This window comes from Berghia stephanieae, chromosome 1 (assembly GCF_034508935.2).
Source record: "Berghia stephanieae isolate SIO BIC M18660-M18661 chromosome 1, UCSD_Bste_1.3, whole genome shotgun sequence".
Classification (NCBI taxonomy): domain Eukaryota; kingdom Metazoa; phylum Mollusca; class Gastropoda; order Nudibranchia; family Aeolidiidae; genus Berghia; species Berghia stephanieae.
The window spans coordinates 5,837,863-5,857,296 of record NC_088360.1 but is presented as its reverse complement, the minus strand read 5'-3'; the positions used below and the strand labels follow the sequence as shown (position 1 = coordinate 5,857,296).

Sequence of the window (19,434 nt, the reverse complement as noted above, 5' to 3'; positions counted from 1 at the left end):
GTTTTAGAAACAAAACCCACCGTCCTCTATGCATCTATGTATTTTCGTCCATACCTTATACGTTAAGCCCAGAAATGCAGTTTTAAGCACCAGGTTTACGAGGACAACCCAATGTTTTGAGACGATGGGTTACAATTGTAAATGAGACAAGAGTCGAACCATCCATCGTCTGAGTGGCTGAGTTAATCCACAGTAGAACAAGACAACCCGTGACTTAGAATTCCAGTTGAAATACAAAGATCTTTTCACACGACTTTGGGATTTTAGTAATTCACCACTCTAATGAGATTGATTTTAACACATTGAGGTACCGCCCTCTCATTGAAAAAAACAAAACAAAAAAGAATTAAAAAACAAAACAAACCAAGAAACGTAGAGTCTAGCATTTAGAGACACAATTTGAAGTTTAGAGGTTAAGAAAAAAGGCTTGAGAGGCATTTCAGATTCTCTTCGTATAGTTAGTATGCGCTTGGCTAAGAAGCTCACAACATTGCCATCCAGACCAAGTATAACGGACCAACACACAAAACTATGTGTAACATTGAACGTTAATAGTCTGGTTAATACAGTTTAGTGAGGATTGCTCATAAACGCGGATGGCAAAAAGCAATAACAAAGACATGAGTGACGTCAACTTCTTTCTTTCTATACAAATTATATGCATATTGAATGTTGAGAAGCATTAGGTTTCTTCTCTGAATGATAATAAATGAATGTACAATCCTACTGTGACAATTGTTATATATAAAAGATTAGTTTTGAATAATGTGACAGCGACTGTCAGTTATGATGTACGTATATGTACTTACCACGGACAAAAAAGTGACGACTTGTCATCATTACTTCACTTCTCCAGACGTTTATATAACTTTGTGTCACAAACACACACACATACACACACATACATACACAGAGAGAGAGAGAGAGAGAGAGAGAGAGAGAGAGAGAGAGAGAGAGAGAGATATGCACCCATTCACACAGAGCTTCGTGTAATCATAGCCTGACGACACTGACCAGAAAATCACGTCAAAATACAAGATTAAAACACCAAATAAAGTAATAAAGCGAATTGTGAGTTGTATTCAATAGATAGTATGCAGATGACGTCACTCAGGCCTTTGTTATTGTTTTTGCCATCCGCGTTTGTGAGTTGTTCTCACTAAACTGTATTAACCAGACTATAAAAGTTCATGGTTACACAGAGTTTGTGTGTTGGTCCGTTATACTTCCGGATGGCAATGTTGTGAACTCCTTGGCCAAGCGCATTCTATCTATAGTCAAACCAACGACTCTGGGGTCATTTGTTTCCTTGCCCTGGGCACTAATTACGACAACTTACAGTTTTCAAATGTTTATTTTAGGCCATTTGCCAATAGTCATAACATCTCTCTGAACAAATTATTCTATCAATTATAATAATAAATGGATAACATTCTTTTAGCAATCGTTTACAGATTACAAAACAAGCAATAATAATAATGACAATGATACTACTACTTCTACTACTACTACTACTACTACTACTACTACTACTACTACTACTACTACTACTACTACTACTACTACTACTACTACTACTACTACTACACTACTACTACTTGACTTACTTAGATGCCTTTCGCGTCTCGACCGAAAGATCAGGTCGCCTTGGCTGTTTCCAGTATTTCCTGTGTGAGGTGTCTCCAATATTGCCGGTCCTCTGCTAGGGTTCTCAGATTTTCAAGGTCCCCTGCCGTTATGAGACTAATGCTTTGTCCAAGTGTTGTGAGGTTTTTGTTTAGGATCACGGGGAGTGTTGTGATCGGTCTTCCTCTGAAAAGGTTCCCGTGTTTTTGGAAGTATCCCGACATGGCTTGGTTTGCTGGTATGTTTTTGTCCCTGCGTAGTATGTGACCGAAAAGTTGCCATCGTTGTTGTAAAATGTCAAGGGAGATTGGTCTTTCTTTTGTGATCTTATAGAGTGATTCATTTGAGATCTTTTTGGGGTATTTGATGTCCAGTACCCTTCTTAGCTGTGTGCGATGGAAGGCATCCAGATGTTCTTCTTCGGATTTTGTCAACGCCCAAGTGCCGCAGTTATACAGAAGTACCGGTTTTACAAGAGCATGGTACAGTTTCAGTTTGGTTTTTCTCTTTATTTTGTCACCTCTAATCCATACATTGGTGAGTTTACTGAGTGCGGCGTTTGATAGCTGTTTTCTTCTTTGTACATCCTCGGTGTCTCCAATTAGTGAGCCGACTTTCTTTGTTCTTTTCCATTCCTCTTTGTTCCTCGATATTGTTGTAAATTCGGTTTTATTGGCATTGACCTGGAGGTTATATTTCATGAGGGTATTTTGTATGATGTCTATATTTGCTGGTGTTGATCCAATAAAATCGACATCATCTGCATAGGCGATTTCTCTAGGGATTGCATTCTCAATATGAGTCGTTGGTTTTGGAATGACTTTTCGAACTTCTTTCAGAGCGTGTTCTAAGTATATTGTGAACAGAATCGGGCTCAGACTATCTCCTTGGGGGGTCCCGATGTTACTTTCGAACTGCGTCTGTTTTGTGGCCCCGTATATCCTTGGTTGTATCTTTGTGTTGCTGAGGAGAAATCGGATTATTCGGAGCTCGTCTTCGTCTACTATTTCTGTTAATATCTCCAAAAGTTTTCCTCTGTCGATCGTATCAAAGGCTGCGGACATATCGATTCCGGTTATTGTTATGGATATGTTTTCTTTGAGTGCCTTTGCTGCCAACCATTTATGTGTCCATACAACGTCCGATGTGCTTCGGTCTTGGCGAAACCCGCTTTGGCTATGTGATAGATAATTTTCTATTTTCGGTCTAATTCTGTTGAGGACAATAGTTGACAGTGTTTTTCTTATGGTATTCAGTAATGTTATTGGGCGCAGGTTGTTTACGGGTCCTTTCGTTTTTCCTGGTTTTTGTATTGTAATTAGGACACCGCTGTTTATGTCCCAGTCTTTGTGTGTTGAGAATGTTTTGTTCATTATGTTTGCAATGCTCAGATCCAGGGAGAGGGTACCGCATTTCAGCAATTCAGCGGGAATTTCATCTTCGCCTGGGGATCTGTTATTGTTTAGGCACTTTATGCTATTTCTAACTTCAGTTGTTGTGATGCGGTTGTTTAGGTCTCTAGGGTTTCCTGAGAAGGGCGATATTTGTGAGACTTGTTTGTGAAATTTCTGCTGGAAGTGGTCAGTTACAATGTCAAGGATATCGTTGGGATTTGTTGTCTGTTTGCCAAATTTATCCTGTAGTTTTGGGTTCTCGAATGGTTTTCGGTTCAGAGATTTCGTCGCTTTGAACATAGACGATGCGTTATTTTTGGACTTTTCTATGTCTTCCACTTTTTTGTCTAATTCCTCGTTTCTGTGTTTTATTGTAAGTGATCGAATTGAATGCAGTATTTTGTTTCGTTCCGTTTTCAGGTTTATTATTTCTTCCGAGTCTTTCGTGTTTTGTATCCTGATCCTAAGTTCTTTTTGTTGCCGCGATAGATCGTTAATAGTTAATAGCGATGTTAGGCGTTCGATTTGGTTTGTTCTTAGTTGTATTAATAGAGCCTGCACTTTCTTCCCCCGCATATTTCAGTGCCGCTTGCGTCTCTTTCCATTCATTGTTTGGATTACTGTTTTGCTTTATTTTCCATAGACTTGAGTTAAGTTCATATTGGTAATGAAATTACTACTACTTTATTACTACTACTACTACTACTAATAATAATAATAATAATAATAATAATAATAATAATAATAATAATAATAATAATAATAATAATAATAATGGGCAGTGCACTAACCGAGAAATGACGTAAAAATAGATGTAAGTTAACGAAGGTTACACACAGACACACACTATGATGTGATAGAATAAATAAAGCTGACGTCATCCGGCTCTTTGTTATTGTTTTCAAACCGCCAGTAGGATGATTAGTTCTCATTCAAGTCCCTCCAAAATATTATAAACGTTAAACGTTACACATAGTTTTGTGTGTTCGTTCCGATTGATCTGGTGAATAGAATTGGTGAGTATTTTACCAAAGAGCACATCATCTCTCAAGAAGTAACGCAGCTGATCGTTGCCTTCGCAAACTGATCGAAAATGACGTTCTCGAGCAAGGCGACGACCACCAAAAGAAAGCAAATAGCGAGTTGTACTAAATATTACAACAACATTGGATCAGTTGTTTCCTTGAGTACTAACAACAAGTCACTTTACACTGTCTGTTGTTGATCGTTGACTTGTATTGTGGTGTAATAGTCTTCAACAGTCATAACGTCACTTCCTTCCTATTGACGCATGGTAACTTAATAACACTGGCTCTAAACTATCGGAACAATGGCGGACGCCGTATGAAATATTTCTGCGGCGAGCTTAAACGCGTATCCAGAGGAAAAAAACCCCATCAATTTGATCATGTTTTGACTTTTACACATTCTGATCACAAGGCATATGAAAAGGGAATGAAAAGTTCTAGCCAGCATGAAGAATAAAAAGTAATGATTTTCTTTGTTTAGAACCAAGATGGCCGCCGTTGCCGGGCGCGTGACATCAGACCACTGAATCCAATTGTTTAGTCAGTGTCAGATGTTGACATCACTCAGCTCTTTATTATTGTTTTTAGACAGCCATTTTAATTAGTTCTAAATGAAGTATATCAATCATGCGATAAACGTTTCAGGTTATACATAGTTTTGTGTATAAGCACTTTATATCCGGCTGGCGGATTTTGTGAGTATTTTACCTAAATGCATATCATTAATAAGATAACGAAAGACAACGAGCTGATGCAATGACCAAATAACACAAAGGTTAGCGGCAGTGCTCTAGTCTCCAAAGTAAAATAAAATAACATTCTCTTTATTCATCCCATAGAAATTTGTCTCCAGGGCCTATTCCAAGGGAAGACTGAAAAAAAAAACAGGCGTCCGCCGCAGTGCATGACAGCGCCGCAAATTGAGCTAGGGCGAGGTGACTTGCTCAAGGCCACACAGAGCAGCAGCGGGTCTCGAACTCGGTACCTTTCGGGTATGAAGCACAGACCATACCGCTGAACCACGCTGACCCTTAAGGGCATTGATATCGATCAGGGCTTCAATCAAAATTAATTCAGATCCAAGTGATTGTTGACTGATCAAGTAGAAACTACTTTCCGACAGATTAACGTCCCATCCACAGGATAACTAGCAGCTGCAACTGTCCGCTTAAATTTTGACAAGAAGACTCTTATTACCATATCGATAGATGAAGACGACCATTTAATTTGTCAAAAAATTTGACTTAAACCTGAGACTTCGTAGTAGTCTCAGATTCATTAGTCTCAAGTTCGTGGCATTTTGGGCGTCATCATAATATGAAGACAAAGTATTGCGGCCAAAAATTCAAATGGTTTTTGTCACTGCACGAATACTGCAGAAATTGACACGATGTGAACGCAATGCTTATGACTGCAACCCTGATGTTTCGTCTTGTAACAAAGTCAAACGATGTTGAATGTGATCAAAGATATGATTGGTGACAGCGATCGTAAAACGGTTCCCATGCGTTGTAACTTTGGGAGAGGCATATTCTATAGAAGGAACGAAATTGACGTCACTCAGCTCTGTGTTATTGTTTTTATAGACATTCGATTTGTTGATTACTTCTCACATAGTTTTGTGTGTTGGTATGTAATATCCGGCTGGTGGATATTGTGAGTATTGTACCTAAACGCATAGCATCAATACATTTGCCAATTCGTCTACGTGGTGGATGATTACATTACTTAGGGAGGTACGGATATGGCAGTGTGCCAGTATAAAAAAAAAAGGGGGGAACAGGGAGGGGGGTAGGGGGGGGGGGGGGGGGGGGGGGTTTACATCCCATTGTAGCCCAAATGGAATACGAAAAGATGCAGTTGATAATATGATAGTTTTGTGACTATCTGGCATATTGAAACAAATGAATGTATGTATGAATTTGCTGTGCGTATGTGTGTGTGTGTGTGTGTGTGTGTGTGTGTGTGTGCGAATGTTGGTATGTATGTTTACGTGTGTGCGCGGTGTAAAATAGTGAAAGGCGGGGGGGGGGGGGGGGGGGGGTAATTAAATAAGATTTGCGGGACATTTCTTGTCCTTGTCGGGAAACCGATATAATGGCCATCCTCAAATAAACGGCTTTAAATCGCGGTCCATGGCCTAAATAAACACTGCGTCTGCCAAACCGCTCTGCAACTTATTATTTTCATTTTTTTCATGTCATGTAGCTTAAGCTTTTTAAATATTTTACATTCTTAAAGGCAAAGCATTAAGTTAATTTGAACAAGGCATTTCAAAGTCAATACTTGTAGTCAGCCGACTAAAGATATAGTGTGCTTACTTGAAATGGCAAACAGAAAATTGGATGCAAATGAAACTAAAGATTGGAGAGGAATTAAACAAACCATCTATTTCAATTTTAAATTTCAAATGCCTTCATTTTAAAATATTTATGTCAAACATTAGGATGCAAAAGGGCATGTTAAAGCATATAAATCTACATGCACACACACTCCCGCGCGCGCAAGTATATTTGTATATTATATATATATATATATATATATATATATATATATATATTATATATATATATATATATATATATATATAATGTGTTTGTGTGTGTGTGTGTGGAGAGAGAGAGAGAGAGAGAGAGAGAGAGAGAGAGAGAGAGAGAGAGAAAGATGATAAGAATGATAAGAATGATAATAATGATGATGATGATGATGATGATGATGATGATGATGATGATGATGATGATGACGAAGACGACGATGATGATGATGATGATGATGATGATGATGATGATGATGATGATGATGATGATGATGAACAACAACAACAATAACAACAACATTCAATTCCTCCGTGTACAACACTCACGATATCGATCTAATCACCAAACTCCAATCCACGAATCACCAACAAGACTGAATCACTGATTTCAGAGGCGCGAAAATTTGTAATTCAATTTCGAAAAAGAGTGGTCTCAAACATGACCCTTGAAGGGGGCCATGGAGACATATGAAGGTCTATTTCAAACCTTGCTTGAATGTAGACCAGGCGAGAGAGGACACCGATCACCGAAATAACAGGATTGGTTGACAACCCCAGACCATCAAGAATGATACAAATACCTCCGCCAGTCTAACTGGCCAGGTGTCTTGTTTTATGTAAAGCCATTTTATTTACGATGGGTCCTTAAGGGCGAAAATGAGTTCAATGAGATTTTTACCTTACATTATTATTGGTTTTACGATGGCCAAGAAGCTACTGTCACTAACTAATTGTTCATTGATAAATCTAAGTTCTGGCTCAATTTTACACAGGCAGTCGTGTGGTTTATTGCTCTTGTGTTGTTGTTTTGTTGTTGTTGTTGTTTTTTTGTATTTTTTGTATTTTTGTTGGTTTATGTTTTGTTTTTTTTTTTTGTTTTTTTTTTATATTTGTTGTTTGTTTGTTTTGTTTTTTAAATTTATTTCTTGTTTGTTTAATTTTCTTTTTCTTTTTGTTTGTTTTTTAATATTATCACCAATTGGCTTTTTCAAAAATATTATTTGGCAGAGGGGGTGGGGGCATAAGCAAATGATTCCGGCTACCTATAATATATTGAATTTAACTGTTTTGACGGCGAATTCATCACACGTTATCGATTATTGTGAAATAGAGAGGGTTTTTTTTAAAAGGCTATTTGTTTTCAGGAGTTGGCTTGTCTGGGGATATATATAAAGATTTAATTGCTACAAATATTTGCTTTAGTGCCGTAGTAATATTGCCAATGTAAAGCGACAAGAGCACGACATCGCCATGGTCATGCGCTGGGAAAATGCTATACATTTATTATTATCTGAGGAAAGGATGTGCACTTGACAGTTGGTTCTCTTTTTGGAATACATTCTATGAATGACAATAAAAAGAGGTTTGCTAGAAAGGTAAACAGTTTTTGATGAGCTTATTATAGAGACTTCAAATTAACAAACCACAATGCTGCCTTGCCTATCTAATGATGCTTATGGTATTTGATTTTTTTTAATTTTTGAAATATTTTTTGGTGCTGGTGGGGGGGAGGGGAGGGGGGGGGGTTGCGCGATTGTGTTTTTTGTTTGTTTGTTTGTTTGTTTTTGGATGTTGTTGTCCTGTGTTTTGGTTCATTTCTGTTTTAAATTTTTGTTTCGTCTTTTTCTCTCTTTATCTTTAATGTTTGTTTTGTTTTTAAAATGTGTTTTTCCTTTTCTTTGTCGATTTGTTATTTGTTTGTTTGTTTTTTTTTTTTGTTTTTTTTTGTTTTTTTTTTCTCTTGTGTTTGTATTTGTTTCGTTTTTATTTACTGTTTCTACTTTGAGGAGATTTGCTTTTTAAATTTGTCCAAGAGTAAGAAAATTATTAAAATATAAAGTGTGTCCTCGATAGACTTGAAATGATAAATTGATAAAATGGACTTTGGACCACTCACGTTATTGACATAGAAATGTGGTTTGGTCTCTTGACCCAGTAAACAATGATTTAAGTGTTTAGTCAGGATAGGAGCGCCTACATCGAATAAATAAACTAGATTTGGCCTTCTAAAATCCAACCTGTACAAGACTGTGACATCGAGACATGAAAATTGGTTACCTTGTATGTCTTCATATGTGTGTGCGTGTGTGTGTGTGTGTGTGTGTGTGTGTGTGAGAGTGTGTGTGTGTGTGTGTGTGTGGTATCGCTTGGCTGCCTTTGGGGCATTGTTATTCTACCAGTTTGATGACAAACTATGAGGGGAAGAGATTGTTGGAAGGCAGAAAGGGCCATGAGGTAGTAGTGGGGTTTTAGGTGGTCAAGAAGACACTTTATAATCCGGATGGTGTTGACCTCCAGTAATCAATAGGGTGTACTTAAGAAATGGCTCTTATGGACGGGAGGGAAAACAATAGATTTATCACCTCCCTGTTTTATCGCTATTAAGTAAATGCAGTCACCAACGCAGACCGCTCTCTTTAGGAGGTCTGACGTTCGACCCCCAGTCCAGATAGGCTGCTTTTTAGGGGCTTTTTTTATGTTGGTCTCCCTTTGAAATGTCTGGCAGTGTTTTATAAACACCTTTTCAGATTTTTATCATGGGAATGCAATTCCATGATCGCCTTTTATTATCTTATTGTGCGTCCTATTCTTACTATTCCTCCAAAGCTATATTGGAAAAGGCGGTTTAATTTAGTCATAGTCTCTCATCACACTAAGGTATAAAATACGCACCTTGGCCGCTAACAGCAATTAGTTTGGGTCTGTCGAGAAAATAATGTAATGGGGATGATCTATATTACCTTTCCATGTGCTCGATGGAGGTTGCAATATGCTCAAAGTGACCCACATAGTGAAAAGTGTTCACAGATTTTGAAATATCTAACATCACGATTGGTCACTTTGTTCAACTTAACACATGAGCATGTTCACAGCTTTCATAAATAAACCAGTGTTTACATTTCTTAAAGAAATATCAAATCGTTGGACAGCAGCGAATCATGTGATCGATGACTCGGTTAGACGAAAACATGAATATAGATCGCTCCCATTGCGTTTTACTGGCGTGAAGTCTCGTTATACATGTTAAGTTTTGCTTTTGGTTTGGCACCCCTTGTAAAGCCTATTCAGCACATGAACTGACTAGATATTGCGATATATCAAAGCTCAAGTTGCCCATGGTGTGCCAACTATAACAAGAATTATTTCTATGCTCTTCGAGTTCCAGTTGTCTCGTCAGACATCTTTGTGGTCTCGATGTGTCTGTTTCTGTATGTCTATGGAGTCTACATGGGATGGAGTGTTCTTGGTAGCTATTTCTTCTCCATGTTTGGACTCGTCCATGTATCTCACTTTTGCCGGATCGAGGTTAGACATAGATATTAATCTTTGGACTGTCCCCCATCGTCTTCCTTTTTTATTTGTTGTTGAAATGACATAAAAGAGTTGTATTTATCAAATGTACATGCTCAATAATCTTAATAATGCAATACATTTTTTTAAAAATCACATCAAACCAAAATTTAATTTAATTCAGACATATAATCTCCTGTCAGGCATCTTTTTAAAACTAGTAAATGTACTCTTTTAGTTTATGTCGTACTCTTTTAGTATATGTCGTACTCTTTTAGTATATGTCGTACTCTTTTAGTATATGACGTACTCTTTTAGTATATGTCGTACTCTTTTATTATATGTCGTATTCTTTTAGTATATGTCGTACTCTTTTAGTATATGACGTACTCTTTTAGTATATGACGACTCTTTTAGTATATGTCGTACTCTTTTAGTATATGTCGTACTCTTTTAGTATATGTCGTACTCTTTTAGTATATGTCTTTACGACCTGTTACCAGTCATTAATAAGCTAACACTTAGAAATACTTAAGACATTTTATTTAGGGAGCATAAAAACATTTCAGACTGTTGATGTTTGTGATAAACCTACTAAAACTCAAGCTTTTCGCTTTTGTTAAATCAGAAAGTCTCTGGTTTAATCTCAGTTGACACTTACCGTCATTACCATGGGAGGATAGGATATCAAGCGAAACACGTAAGGAATGTGTTACCGATGTGTTAACAATAATTTATGTGGTCATGACCTCGAGTGGCCAAGATTGTCACCGTGTTACGTGTACAGTTGTCAACAGGCACACGATGGATGGAAAAGGCGGTTATGTATGGATGGACTCCACTTGAACTGAAAAATTTGTGTTTTGATTTTGTAGTGTTAATACGGACTTGCATATTTGTTGTATTACAAATTACTATCCGATTAGTCATTTGTAGGTAGATTATAATGGTGTACCTGTGATAGTGCCTATAACCCGAACTATAATTCTTCTCCGACCATGAAGATAACAAATGGGTCCTTTTAAAGTATTATTTATGATTGTGTTCAAAGTTTTAATACTTTATACTTATGCCTTGTCCATTGCAGCCTAGTACATTGTCAACTTTCAGAAGAGAGAGAGAGAGAGAGAGAGAGAGAGAGAGAGAGAGAGAGAGAGAGAGAGAGAGCATGTGAAAACAAGGAAGGGGGGGGGGGGGTTGAAGAACCATCAAATTACCGAGAAAAAAAGACACCTACGGATAAGCAGCAACATTAGAGGAAGTAATGTCCCTTTTCCCCTCCACAATTCGCCAATGGAATAACGACACGATAACTAGGCAAGCACCCAGCAGCGAAAGCTTCAAACAGTCTCTTCTAAACACTGGTGGAGACTGAAATGACCAGACTCTCGACGGCCAGGCCGGTCTTCTTCAATGGGCATGATCTACATTAATTTTCCATGTGCTCGAGGTCATTGGTCACATTGCAAAATGTGTTCAAAGTGACCTACATAGTGAAAAGTGTTCACAGTTTTTGAACTGTCTAACATTGATTGGTCATTGTGTTCAGCTTGACACATGGGTATGTTTACAACTTTCATAAACAAAGCAGCGTGTTCAGAAATGTCCAATTGTTGGACAGAACAAATCACGTGATTGATGACTCGGTTGGACGAAAACATGGATATAGATCGCTCACATTGGATGAGTTTTGGCCTGAAAGGAAGAAGAAGAAATATAGAAGATGATGATGAACTACGACATATGGATGTTGCTGACTACGACTCAAAGAGCAACAGGCTGACAACATATTGCTTTTACGAAGGCACGGTTGGTCTTTACCTCAATGGAGAAATGTCTACTATTTATGGATGAGAGTCAATTTAAAGTGTAATTCGCTGATGGTAGAATGAGAATTGGGAGACATGACGGAGAGAAGCACAATAACAATTGTAACTATAAGTCCGTAAGTTTTGATCTGAAAGTGTCATGTTATGAACATGAATATCAGGAATGAACAAAATATTGACCTTGTCAATATTCAGGGTGACATGACAGCACAAAGAAATTCTAATGAGATTCTTCTGCCTTACGGTATTCCTTTTTTTTCAGCGATACAATGATATGATCCACTCCTACCATGACAAAACAAGACTTCATATCGCAAAAATCTGTGATCAGTTTCTTGAGCAAAAACAAAAAAAAAAAACAAAAAAAAAAAAACAATCAAACCCCAAAACAAACGATTCAGTCTTTTTGATTGACCGGCTCCAAGTCCAGACCTCAACCCAGACTGTGCTCGATGTTACAGGTGGGGGTATGAAAAGTTGTCATCTTTCTTTTTGTTTCTTTGTTTTTTTATTTTTTGTTTGTTTTGTTTTTGTTTTGTTTGTTTTTGTTATTTGCAATTTTTTTCACCTTTTTTGTGATACATAGTCGGCAGCAAACGATTATAGCACGGTGATAAAGAGTGCTCTTTATAACATTGTCCTATCATGAATGAATTCGTTATTTATCGATATGCATGTCTTCTTAATATTATATCACTTCAAGTATCAACCGATAAATAGATTACTACATTATCCATTATCAAAACATCGTTATTTATTTATCTATCTTTTCATTTATTTATTGTTTGAACCCATCCTTTGGATCTAAAGGAGAATAACTTTGACCTCCGCCATCAACATGCCAGATAGAAAAGAATAAGGTGGCAGTTATAATAATAAAATATATATTATTATTTTATTTTGGTCCGTTACATTACACTTCTTTTGCTCATAAACAATTTTACTTCTGTCAACTCCCCCCCCCCCTCCCCCCACCCCTACTTATCATTCTTATATCCCATACAAGCAATATGGGTGTTGCCAAAGTGGCCTAACGAGTATTTTACGAGTTCTTATTTAATTCCTATATTATTTATTCAATTCATCAAGACGTGTTATGTAATGGTATGTCATCGGGCATTTGATGGATGCACGGCTGTCAGTACTTAATGGTTCTCTGTCACTCTTTAAGATACGACTCCAAAGATGTATTAGTATTAGTAGTCGTAAAGAGCTGCTTAAGCTATCTAGTTATGAGACGAAATGAGAGTTAATTCCCTTAGATTTGAGTGTTCTCCTCGTGAGAATGTGATGATTTTTTTTTTTAATCATTTTTATTTAAAGCATAAAACAAATACGCACATACTAAGTGCGCTCCATAAAGCTTATGTAATTCTGATCTATTTTAACAGTAATTATTACTGTCAAGATGATATTTCTTTCCACAAGATAGATATGGTCGTGATCACATTAGGTTTCATATCGATGACCAGACAATCAATCATTCCTTACTAAGATTCTAATTTTATTTTATTTTTTCCCATTTGGAGAAGGTACTTGCGCAAATCAAAGATATGAAAATGTGTGTCTGATACTGACACAATCGTTGTAAATCATCAGTCTCCATCACATGGGGATCAACTCCAGACCTACTTATTTCCAGGCAAGATGTGCTACTGCCAGGGATTTCTAGATTTATGTTTTGTTTTTAAATTCTGCTTTGCCCACTAAATATTTTTCGAACCGTAGAGGAAACCCTTTAAAGTTATTGAAATTTGGAAAACTAAAATACAAGTGGAGCATACTCGTGGATTTTTTTAAATCGTAAAAACACATTACTGTACATGGTGAGTGGACATTTAAAGAACTGAACAAGTGTATATTAAAGGTGTCAGGCAAAGCCAAAAAGAAAAATACAAGAGAAATAAAAACATCCCAAAAATACCAGTCTACCTCGACTGGGGATCGAATTCCAAGTCGAGATCGACTGATTATTTGGGATTTTTTTTTTTCTTGTATTTTTATTTCTTGCTTTGTCTGGCACCTTTAATATACACGTGTTCAGTTCTTTATCTTACACTGGGGCCAGCTCCTTAATTTCTTAATTTGAGTGGAAATTTAACACCGTCCAAAAGCAATGCTGTCGGGTTATGTCATTATACCTTTTTCACATTTGGTGTAATATTTTTTTCTTCATTTGTCAACGGATTAAGATGATCTCCAACAGTTTAGAAAGTCTATTACTTTTGATTCATTTAAGAAAGAAATATAATTTTAAGTAACGATGTTCCGTGTTTCGGTGGCCAAATCGGTTCAATTTATTCATTTATATATATATATATATATATATATATATATATATATATATATATATATATATATATATATATATATATATATATATATATATATATATAATACAGACACAAAATATATATATATATATATATATATATATATATATATATATATATATATTAAAAAAACAAACAACGCTTTTGAATCACACAAGATACATCAGTGTGCTCGTCGCATTGACAATTGAAAAATGTGATATAAATCAAGAAAATCGACCAGAAAATAAAGAAACTATCATTAAATTTTTAAAAATTGAGCAATATTTTTTTCTAAATCAATCTACTAGAAAAATTTTTTATTTCTAAACCTATTTTTGTGAAACAAAGATAAATGTTCTCCTTTTTGCAAGCTGATTCAAACAATGTGGTTTTCAAATTTATCGGATACGTAATCATTTGGAAGCTACAGAGAAAGGTGTTTTTGTGTAATCCCTTTCACACACACACGCGCGCACACACACACACACACACACACACACACACACAAACATATACAAACAAGACACATCCCTGGTCATCTATTGGCTATATTATTAATGTTAATGTATACATCCCATGCTGATTGTCACTACCCCCCACCCATTTCCACCATCCAAGTACCAGCGGCCTTTTCTCTTTGATTTCGTAACATGGTCTACCCGAAGCCCAACACCTCGGTCGTTTGTGGGGCAAACCCCCCCCCCCCCCCTCCCCCCCCCCACCTTCCCCCGTAATCAATTTATAATTTTCTCTCCGTATAGAGCGCCACATGCACAATTATTGAATGACACTGACCTTGCCCCTCCCCTAACACATGGTAGAGGGAGGCCTGAGGTAGTCTCCATTCTTTCCTTCTCCGTTTCTTGTCAGCTGAAGCCAACAGCTATCCTCTATCACGTGACCTTAGATCCGATGCTGCATACCGCTTGAGAGTCTTCACTATCCAGATCTCGTTCATGGTCACGTGAGAAGGCGATATCCGTTCGGGTTCGGCGTTAGGCCCCTCGTTCAGCCCGATTTCGTTAAAAGCCTATTATCAGGTCTGATTGCCGAACGCAATTTGCAATTATGTGCCCATATTAACATTGTTGTAATAATGGCAATTGACAATATTTTGTTTTGGTTTGAGAGCATTTCCGTTTTACAATACACTACAACAATGAGCCCATAACAATTTGGTTTATCAGATATCAGAATCAGACCTGCATGTTGTCAATGACCCGTCAGCCAACAATTCAGTTCAGATCCCAAATTATATAAATAGACCAATACAATACAAGAGGAAATAAAATATCGAAATACGACCATTAGAAACAAAAGACGGCGGCTATTCCGACTCTACAGAGCACTTAACACTACCAATATTTTATAGCAGTTTGTCAAAGTTTTATGACAGGTTTGTGAATTTTGTGGTGATGTGCCCATAGGGTCTAATCATGTGGACACCTCAAAGCTCTGTGCAGTGCAAATTTGAGTCCTTGGAAAAGGCTCTTTACTCGCATTCTCTCATCACACTTGAATAAATGAGTACCCTCAGTACTGTCTCTATTTTTTGAAAATATGTAACAACTCCCTAACTTACAGACACCAGACACGTCCTACATATTCAATGTTGCTGCTGACTTTGGGCCACTTTTAAAGGGCTTTGTAGAACACATCTTTTGGATATTGTGCTTGATAAAAACTCAAGTAAAGAAGGTTCAAAAGTTACGTCCTTAGAGAACCTCTTTACTCATGTTTTCTCACCATTCTCAAATTATAATGGATACGTGGCCAGTAAAAGCATTGTCGTGGTTGAAAAGAAAATTGTAATATAAATACTTATGGGCAGAATGTCTCATCCTATTTGTTAAAGCGTTTTGAGCACATGCCGTGCTTATGGTTTGCTTAATTTCAGTTTGTTTTGTTTATTTTTTGTTTTTTGTTGTTTTTTTTTGTTTTTTTTTTGTTTTTTGTTTTTTGTTTGTTTTTTTGGTTTTGTTTTGTTTTTTTTGTTTTTTTTTTTGGGGGGGGGGGGGGGGGGGGGGGGGAAGCAGGGATAAATAATAATATTTGTTGTTTTTTTTTTGTTTTGTTTTGTTTGTTTTTTTGGCGGGGGGGGGGGGGGGTTGTTTTTATAAATCAAAGATGCTTTTATAGCATACAGATTTTTTGTGCTTATTGTTCAAATGTTTTGTATTTCAAAGATTCATTTTTTGTCCTCATTTTTATCCAACAGTTGGATGGGGTATTGATCAGCACCAAGGATTTGGAGAGGCTCCTGGCTTGAAATCACAGATTCTCAATTTGATCCGGTCAATACGAACAGTTATGAGATGTAAGCAATGAGTATTTTGTTTGAATTTGGTTTGAAATATGTAATAGTAATAGAATTGGTGTAGATGGTTTTGTGCAGCTATGTGGTCTTCTGGTATGACAGTGCCGCTATGTGGTCTTGCGGTATGACACTCGCTTTCGGATCTTGGAAAAGGCTCTTTACTTACATTATCTCACTGTACTCAGGTGTAAAATGAGTAACTGGCGGTTAGCAGCTTTGTCTCTGTCGGAAAAAATATGTAATATTGCCTACTAACATGCTTCATGTCTCGTTTTGCATGTTACGTATTGCTATTGGTCACAGACCCTTTGTAAAGTGCTTTGAGCATGTTTAGTGGATATTGCGCTTTAAAAAAGCTCAAATTTTAAGTTAGGGTTAGTTTTAAATAAAATATTATCATCTTAACCTCTTTTCTATTTGTATTTTTTTTTCTTTTCAGTTCCATTGATAGGCGTGAACATTGTGACGATAGGTTTAAAACTTTTATTTGGATGATGAATGGCCGTGAGATGACATCGTTGTATGGAGTGATTTGATTACATAGGAATGGATCATGCTTCAGTCTGTAATAAATCATGGTGATATTGTTTGGTGACTACGTGATTAATTGACTCTTTAACTGAAATGGCTTGATCTGACAAAAAGTAATATAAACAAAATGAATATCACAGCTTTAAAAAAAAAAACACTGAACGTTTCGGGCTTAAAACTCTTCTTCAGCCAACAACAAAGACAATAAAAACATAAATATACATTACTAAAAAGAAAAACAGGTCGACAGCAGAGAATTGGTATTTTGTTCCTTTTTTTTTTATAATATTCATTTTTGTTTATTACTTTTTACAGTCCACAGCTTCCCGAAGCTTAGTATCACTTTGGATCTGACAAAACAACTTTATTTCGCTTTCTGGACAGAATTGTCTTACTTCAATCATTGATGAATTAAGAGGATCCTCAAGTTGTCAGAAATTTTAAAAACTGAGAATTCATTGAAGTCTCAGGTTCAGTGATTTCTGACAGGTTGGAGTTTAGTTTAATTCACGGATATTTGAAGAAAAAGTTTTTGGCTAAAATAATAATTTTTAAAAGATGATTTTTTTGGTTAGTAAAAGAGCAGTTTTTGACTGTATACTTTTGTAAGATGCGTGCGTGTGTCATAATTGATCATCAGATTGCGAATGAAATATTTTATGCTTCCCTTTTTTTCTTTTTTTTTAAAAATTCCCTGTACATACTAAATGAATTTCAAAAAGTTACTGCTAATAGTTTATAAATGAAATTGTACCGTAACGCAATGAATGCAACTGAACTGAATGAAAGTGGAATATTATATTACATTTTAACTTCATCATTATTAGGTTAATGAAATGAGGTCATTAATGGAGTTTTCCCCAAACTAAACTGGTTCATCGAAGTATGTGAGTCGTTTTGGCCTGTTGATCTCCTTGCATCAGTAGATTTGGGCAAAGAATGGGCATTAAAAACTAGTCAATCAAATGCCATCATTTGTTTTTTTTTAAGTTTTCGTTGTGTATTCTTCACAGATATATCCACATATATCGCAAGGTTGCTTGGTCTCACCATTACCTAAAAATGTAGTTATCATATTGAAACAGCGAATTGAACCTATTTGAATTTAAAATTAAACTTGTGTGAATTTGTTGCATAGATGTGGTTTCAATACTTATTTATGATATAACATATATATAAAGTGTTCGCATATTTATGAATAAGAGTCCAAAAGAGAGACGTTGATTTTTTTTTTTTTTTTTGGTGGGGGGAGGGGAGTATTTTTCTAAAACATGAGTCTGTCTTATTTTGGTCACAATAAATATCGAAAACGTTCTATATTAGAATTTGTCATAATGATTGTATCATCACCTTTGAACTAGGTCTGTTCTTCAGATTTAGAATTAAAACTTGTACGTTCTTTTGGACTTGAAATGCTTCAGCAACATACTTTATGACAATGACAATAAAATGTATGCATGCTAAAATTACAACAAAATTCGTAGCCTTTCTCATTGAGCTTTTTTTTTTTGTTGGTTACATCAATTTTCTATATTTTTTAGAAGTTGAAGAAATGCATACATAGACTCAGAAATATTTGTAAAAAGTAATAAACAAAGATGAATACAACAGCTTCAAAAAAGAACAATATACCAAACAAGGAACGTTTTGAACTCAAAAACCTTCTTCAGCTAGCAACAATAAACAATGGAAACATAAACATGTGTATGCTGTATTTGTGTTTTCATTGTTTTTTGTTGGCCGAAGAAGGGTTTTAGGTTGAGCCCAAAACATTCTGTGTTTGGTATTTTGTGCGTTTTTTAAGCTGTTTTATTCATTTTTGTTTATTACATTTCACAGTCCCACAGCTTCTAGCAGTTTAGTATCACTTTGACTTGTATAAATATCTTTGTCGATAAAGGCAAGGTAGCTACTAATTGAGTGTACAGTTTCTATATCTTCTGTTCCCTCGCTGTTGCATACGGTAATCGTTGACTCCTCTGTGGGGTCTTTTGACCTATGGTGGGCAGGAGGTCACTCGCTGTGTCTTCTATCCCCCTATATCTGCTTTGGGAGCGTTCACATATTATGTCAACACTTTGGGGGGGGGGGGGGGGGGGGGGGGGGGGGTCTGCCAAATGTTGACAAGTGTTGACATGGGGTAGGGGGGGGGGGGGTTCATACCCAAGATTATGTCATCAAAAATTTGGTTATACAAATAGAATAAAAACACACCCAAGAAAAACACTGTAAAAGTTGAAGCGGATTAGTAACATATATGTTATTATTCGGATAGGACATCAGTCTTCACAAATTACTTTTTACCAGATCAGGTGATCCACCTACACCTATTCACTGCTGGGTGGACAGGGGGCCCCTGAAAAAAATGTGGCTGCGATGGGAATCAACTTGAGTTGTCAGGTCTTCAGCCACGCTCTAACAACTGAACTACCCTAAACATGTCTACATCTTCAAAATGGACTTTTTTTTTTTTGTTAACATCGTGTAATGCTGGCTACCAGTATTGAACAGAGACAAAGAGGTCTATATCAAATTTCACACCTTTTGGCACTCAGTTGTTTTTATCT

General features: G+C 36.4%; 2 protein-coding genes across 2 annotated transcripts in view; one reads left to right on the top strand and one right to left on the bottom strand.

The window, feature by feature from the left end:
* The window catches only part of LOC144966583 (uncharacterized), a 199,079-nt gene extending 191,958 nt beyond the window's left edge, over positions 1-7,121 (bottom strand). The window contains exon 1 of the mRNA XM_078903273.1: positions 6,912-7,121. The gene's annotated coding sequence lies outside the window, so the exon portion shown is untranslated. The remainder of the gene's footprint in view (positions 1-6,911) is intronic.
* LOC144966652 (immediate early response 3-interacting protein 1-like) overlaps positions 1-18,344 on the top strand; it is a 26,920-nt gene extending 8,576 nt beyond the window's left edge. Inside the window, exons 2-3 of the mRNA XM_078903415.1 lie at positions 16,238-16,336; positions 16,776-18,344. Coding sequence (XP_078759541.1) covers positions 16,238-16,336; positions 16,776-16,831 — 155 coding nt within the window. The 3' untranslated portion in view covers positions 16,832-18,344. The remainder of the gene's footprint in view (positions 1-16,237; positions 16,337-16,775) is intronic.
* The last annotated feature ends 1,090 nt before the right edge of the window (positions 18,345-19,434 follow it).